Source organism: Eriocheir sinensis, chromosome 64 (assembly GCF_024679095.1).
Source record: "Eriocheir sinensis breed Jianghai 21 chromosome 64, ASM2467909v1, whole genome shotgun sequence".
NCBI lineage: Eukaryota > Metazoa > Arthropoda > Malacostraca > Decapoda > Varunidae > Eriocheir > Eriocheir sinensis.
In genome coordinates, this window is record NC_066572.1 from 500,001 (window position 1) to 506,013 (window position 6,013).

General features: G+C 47.8%; 1 protein-coding gene across 1 annotated transcript in view; it reads left to right on the top strand.

The window, feature by feature from the left end:
• LOC126987106 (WD repeat-containing protein WRAP73-like) overlaps positions 1 to 5,795 on the top strand; it is a 7,808-nt gene extending 2,013 nt beyond the window's left edge. The window contains exons 3-9 of the mRNA XM_050843825.1: positions 682 to 864; positions 1,298 to 1,474; positions 2,140 to 2,409; positions 2,866 to 3,055; positions 3,248 to 3,457; positions 4,555 to 4,687; positions 5,326 to 5,795. Of these exons, the coding sequence (XP_050699782.1) occupies positions 682 to 864; positions 1,298 to 1,474; positions 2,140 to 2,409; positions 2,866 to 3,055; positions 3,248 to 3,457; positions 4,555 to 4,687; positions 5,326 to 5,446 (1,284 nt within the window). The 3' untranslated portion in view covers positions 5,447 to 5,795. The remainder of the gene's footprint in view (positions 1 to 681; positions 865 to 1,297; positions 1,475 to 2,139; positions 2,410 to 2,865; positions 3,056 to 3,247; positions 3,458 to 4,554; positions 4,688 to 5,325) is intronic.
• The last annotated feature ends 218 nt before the right edge of the window (positions 5,796 to 6,013 follow it).

Here is a 6,013-nt window from a genome sequence, read left to right on the forward strand (position 1 = left end):
GTCCTTTACCTGTCAAAATTAGTCCTTGTTTATTTTTTGTCTTGAAATGTATATAATTTTTGTCATAATCTGTCCTTTACCTGTCAAAATTTATCCTAGTTTATTTTTTGTCATATAATGTATATAATTTTTGTCATATTCTGTCCTTTACCTGTCAAAAATAGTCCTTGTTTATTTTTTGTCTTGAAATGTATATAATTTTTTGTCATAATCTGTCCTTTACCTGTCAAAATTAGTCCTTGTTTATTTTTTGTCTTGAAATGTATATAATTTTTGTCATATTCTGTCCTTTACCTGTCATAATTTGTCCTAGTCTATTTTTCAGCTTAAAATATATATACTTCTTGTCATATACTGTCTGCATACATATATTCCAGTCATCAACAATGTATATTTCTCTCTCTCTCTCTCTCTCTCTCTCTCTCTCTCTCTCTCTCTCTCTCTCTCTTTCTCTCTCTCTCTCTCTCTCTCTCTCTCTCTCTCTCTAATCGACACTTTTTTTATTATTTTTCACACCCACTCCACTCTCTCTCTCTCTCTCTCTCTCTCTCTCTCTCTCTCTCTCTCTCTCTCTCTCTCTCTCTCTCTCTCTCTCTCTCTCTAATCTCCACTTTTTTCTTTTTTAAATTTTCACATAAATCCACTTCACCCAGTCCACACTCACTCCACCCACTCTTACAGGAGGTGGAGTGGGCGCCCGACTCCTGCTACCTGCTGACGGCCTGCTACAAGCGGGGCGTGGTGGAGGTGTGGGCGGTGGGGGACCCGGACTGGCGGGGCAAGGTGGAGGAAGGGGCGGCAGGGCTGGTCAAGGCTCGCTGGGCGCCCGACAGCCGACATATTTTGACAACAGCGGAGTTTTATGTCAGTGTGTGTGTGTGTGTGTGTGTGTGTGTTTGTGTGTGTGTGTGTGTGTGCATTTGTGTGTGTGTCTGTGTGTGTGTGTGTGAGAGAGAGTTAAATATATTAAAATACATAATTAAGTTTTCATAATTCTTATAAATAATTTTAAATCGATTTTTCTCCTTTCCCTTCCCTTCCCTTCCCTTGCCTTCCCTTTCCTTCCCTTCCTTCCTTCCTTCCTTCCTTCCATTTCTTCTCTTCCCTTCCCTTCCCTTCCCTTGCCTTCCCTTCCTTTCCTCTCCTTCCCTTCCCTTCCGTTCCCTTCCCTTCTCATCCCTTCCCTTTCCTTCCCTTCCCTTCCCTTCCCTTCCCTTCCCTTCCCTACCCTTCCCTTCCCTTCCCTTCCCTTCCCTTCCCATCCCCTCTCTCCTCCTCCTCCTCCTCCACCCCACAGCTCCAAATCTCCATCTGGTCCCTGGTGAACAAGAGCATTGCCTACATCCGCCAACCCAAGGGAGTGCCCCAGGGGGTGTCCTTCAGCCCAGGGGGGGAGTACCTGGTGGTGGCCGAGCGCAGGGAGGGCAAAGACTCGCTCTCCCTTTTTGAAACGACGTCTTGGCAGATAGTTAAGGTAAGGGAGGAAGGAAGGGAGAGAGAGGAGGAGGAGGAGAGGTTTTCACTTGTAGAATTTCCCTGTATGCAACAATTTCATCCACACCAATTTCATCCACCACCAATTTCATCCACCACCAATTTCATCCACACCAATTTCATCCACCAACAATTTCATCCACACAAATTTCATCCACCACCAATTTCATCCACCACCAATTTCATCCACACCAATTTCATCCACACCAATTTCATCCACACCAATTTCATCCACCACCAATTTCATCCACCACTCCAATTTCATCCACCACCAATTTCATCCACCACCAATTTCATCCACCACCAATTTCATCCACCACCAATTTCGTCCACTCCAATTTCATCCACCACCAATTTCATCCACCACCAATTTCATCCACCACCAATTTCATCCACCACTCCAATTTCATCCACCACCAATTTCATCCACCACACCAATTTCATCCACCACCAATTTCATCCACCACCAATTTCATCCACCACCAATTTCATCCACCACCAATTTCATCCACCACCAATTTCATCCACCACCAATTTCATCCACCACCAATTTCATCCACCACCAATTTCATCCACCAACAATTTCATCCACACAAATTTCATCCACCACCAATTTCATCCACCACCAATTTCATCCACCAACAGAACTTCCCAGTATGCACGAAAAACCTTGCTGGCGTACTCTGGGCAGGCTCCACCACCAACCCCTCCACCGCCACCACCTCCACCCCTTCCGCTATGACAGGTGGAGTTCTGGCAGTCTGGGATTCACCTCTGCAGTACCTGGTGGCCCTGTACAGCATGTCAGGGCACTGCATGGCCCGCTTCAGTGCCTATGAGATGGCCCTGGGTGTGTGGGATGTTTGTTGGGCCCCCAGCGGACAGTTTCTGGCCATTACAAGCTTTGATAATAAGGTGGTGATTATGATTGATGATGTTTATTAATGATGATGATTGAGATTGATGATAGGTTTTTATTTTATTTTTTTTAAGTCTTCCTTCCTTCCTCCTCCTCCTCGATCTCTTCCTTCCTCCTCCTCTTCCTCCTCCTCCTCTTTCAAGTTTTTTCATGTCTTCCTTCCTTCCTCCTCCTCCTCCTCCTCTTCCTCCTCTTCATTACCCATCCACTTTCTCTCACTCTCTCTCTCTCTCTCTCTCTCTCTCTCTCTCTCTCTCTCTCTCTCTCTCTCTCTCTCTCTCTCTCTCTCTCTCTCTCTCTCTCTCTCTCTCTCTCTCTCTTCCTTCCTCCTCCTCCTCCTCCTCCTCCTCCTCCTCCTCCTCCTCTTCTTCATTTCCCATCCACTCTCTCCTCTTCTTCCTCCTCCATCCACTGACCCTCCTCCTCCTCCTCCTTCTCCTCCTCCACCACAGATCCGCCTGCTCAACCACCTGACCTGGGGCGTGGTAGCGGAGTTTCCACACACCACCACCATCACCACCACCTCCTCCACCTCCACCTCTTCCGCCACAGTCTACAGGGAGGCCAAAACCCCGCTTACAGGCTACCCCGCCACCCTGGCCTGCGCGAGGGGCCTGCCGACACCCCTGACCTCTGTGGCCTGTACGTGTGTGTGTGTGTGTGTGTGTGTGTGTGTGTGTGTGTGTGTGTGTGTGTTTTGTGATGATATTAATTATTTTTTTCCCTTCCTTCCTTCCTTCCTTCCTTCCTTCCTTCCTTCCTTCCTTCCTTCCTTCCTTCCCTTCCTATTTCTTTCTCTCCCTTCCTCCTCCTCCTCCTCATCCTCCTCCCCAGACCACGAGGAGACCAGCCGCCCCATCACACTCGCCACGCAGCCCTCCCAGCCCCCAGCCCAAGCCCCCCGCAGCCCCCCAGCCCTCGCCTTCAGTAGGGATGGACGCTACCTTGCTACCAGGCGCTGGGATATGCCGGGGGTGGTGTGGGTCTGGGATGTTGGGCGGGTGTGTCTCAAGGCTGTGCTGGTGCAGGAGGAAGCTGTTAAAGGTGGGTGATGGGGGGGATGGGTTGGGATGGGTTGGGTTGGGATGTGAAGGGTTGGGAAGGGAAGGGATGGAATGGGATGTGGAGGGAAGGGAAGGGATAGGAAGGGATGTGAAGGGATGGGAACAGAAGGGAAGGGATGGGGAGGGAAGAGAAATGAAGGGATGGGAAGGGAAGGGAAGGGAAGGGATTTGAAGAGGAAGAGAAGGGAAGGGAAGGGAAGGAAAAGAAAGGAAGGGAAGGGAAGGGAGTGTGTGTGTGTGTGTGTGTGTGTGTGTGTGTGTGTGTTGGGGTGGAGGGGTCATGTGATCCTGGAGGCGTTAATGACCCTCACAAGCGTCGATATCGCACTAAGCCGATATCTGTCCCTGCGAGTTTTGACCGGGACGAAAATATTGTGATGTCTCGTGGGTCTACTGGGGGGAGGGAGGGCGGGTGGGAGTAGGTCTCTATGACGGGGGTTGTGGGGGAGGGACTTGCCGAATTTGGTTAGGTTTGTCTGGTATCGGTCTTGTAGTGTGGGCATATTGAGTGAGTGCATGCTCGTAATTACTGTAAGAATTGCCCAGAATCTGTCTACATGCACGCCTTTGCACTCTCTAATTGGCGTCGCTGGGTCCTGTTGATGGAGGAGGCCCGAGCAGGAGAGGCGTAGAGGAGTCTGGGAAGGATGAAGGTGATGTACAGGTCCTTGAGCGTCCGTTGGGGGCCCCCAGTGCCTCTATGCGCCTCAACATGACAAGTTTGTAGGAAGTTGCCCTGATGATGATGGAGGTGACGTGCTTGCTGTCCAGGGTGACTCCCAAGTAGTTTGGTGGATTCAACCACCTGCAGCTGGTGAGGGCCAACCTTCAGGGCTGGCAGTGTGTGTGTGTGTGTGTGTGTGTGTGTGTGTGTGTGTGTGTGTGTGTGTGTGTGTGTGTGTGTGTGTGTGTGTACATAGATTATGTATTGGACTAGATAACTTTTTTGTCTCTTCTTCCTCCTCCTCCTCCTCCTCCTCCTCCTCCTCCTCCTCCTCCTTCTCCTCCTCCTCCTCCTATTCCTCCTCCTCCTCCTATTCCTCCTCCTCCTCCTCCTCCTCCTCCTCCTCCCCCTAGACATGGCCTGGGACCCCCGACACACCCGCCTGGCACTCTGCACAGGGGGGCCACACCTGTACCTATGGACCCCCCTTGGCACTGTGGCTGTTACTGTGCCACATGCCCCTCACCTGTGCGTCTCGGCCCTCAGGTGTGTGTGTGTGTGTGTGTGTGTGTGTGTGTGTGTTATGGTGATATATTTTTTTTTCTTATTTAATAATTTTTATCTTCCTTCCCTACCTATTTTTTTCTCTCTCTTCCTCCTCCTCCTCCTCCTCCTCCTCCTCCTCCTCCTCCTCTTCTTTCTCCTCCTCCTCTGTGTGTGTGTGTGTGTGTGTGTTATGTCATTAATAAGTGTAAGATGTTGAAATACAATCCTCTCTCTCTCTCTCTCTCTCTCTCTCTCTCTCTCTCTCTCTCTCTCTCTCTCTCTCTCTCTCTCTCTCTCTCTCTCTCTCTCTCTCTCTCTCTCTCTCTCTCTCTCTCTCTCTCTCTCTGTAAATGACTTGAAAATAACTCTCTCTCTCTCTCTCTCTCTCTCTCTCTCTCTCTCTCTCTCTCTCTCTCTCTCTCTCTCTCTCTCTCTCTCTCTCTCTCTCTCTCTCTCTCTCTCTCTCTCTCTCTCTCTCTCTCTCTCTCTCTCTCTCTCTCTCTCTCTCTCTCTCTCTCTCTCTCTCTCTCTCTCTCTCTCTCTCTCTCTCTCTCTCTCTCTCTCTCTCTCTCTCTCTCTCTCTCTCTCTCTCTCTCTCTCTCTCTCTCTCTCTCTCTCTCTCTCTCTCTCTCTCACAGATGGCACCCATTTGGTAGGAGTTTGATTCTAAATGGAAAGACTCATCTCTCTGTGTGCTTCCTGGACCCCCCCCGCGCCCCCCTGCAGCCCCCCCGCCCCCCACAGGACTCGCAAGGCTAGAGGAGGAGGAGGAGGAAGAAGGAGGAAGGAGGAAGAGGAGGAGGAGTGTTTTTGAGTGTAACTTTTTAATTTATTGGTGTGTGTGTGTGTGTGTGTGTGTGTGTGTGTGTGTGTGTTTATATGTAGTCAAGCCCACGTTTGTTTGTGTGTTTGTGTGTTGTTGAGTTTCCTTGAATTTGTGTTTTTTGATAAGTTTTGAAGTTTAATAAAAAATGGATTATTATTATTATTATTATTATTATTATTATTATTATTATTATTATTATTATTATTATTATTATTATTATTAGGGATATTATCAGTATTATTGTGCTTCCATTAATAAGTAAATAAAGAAATAATTAATATACCTTGAAATATGCTTTTATGAACCTTTAAAGTCTGTGCAAAAAGCTGAAAAAATTAATTAAATACATTAGATTATACAAGAGACAATATGCAAAATTATACATGACAAGATACACTAAATTATACATGACAAGATACACTAAATTATACATGACAAGATACACTAAATTATACATGACAAGATACACTAAATTATACATGACAAGATACACTGAATTA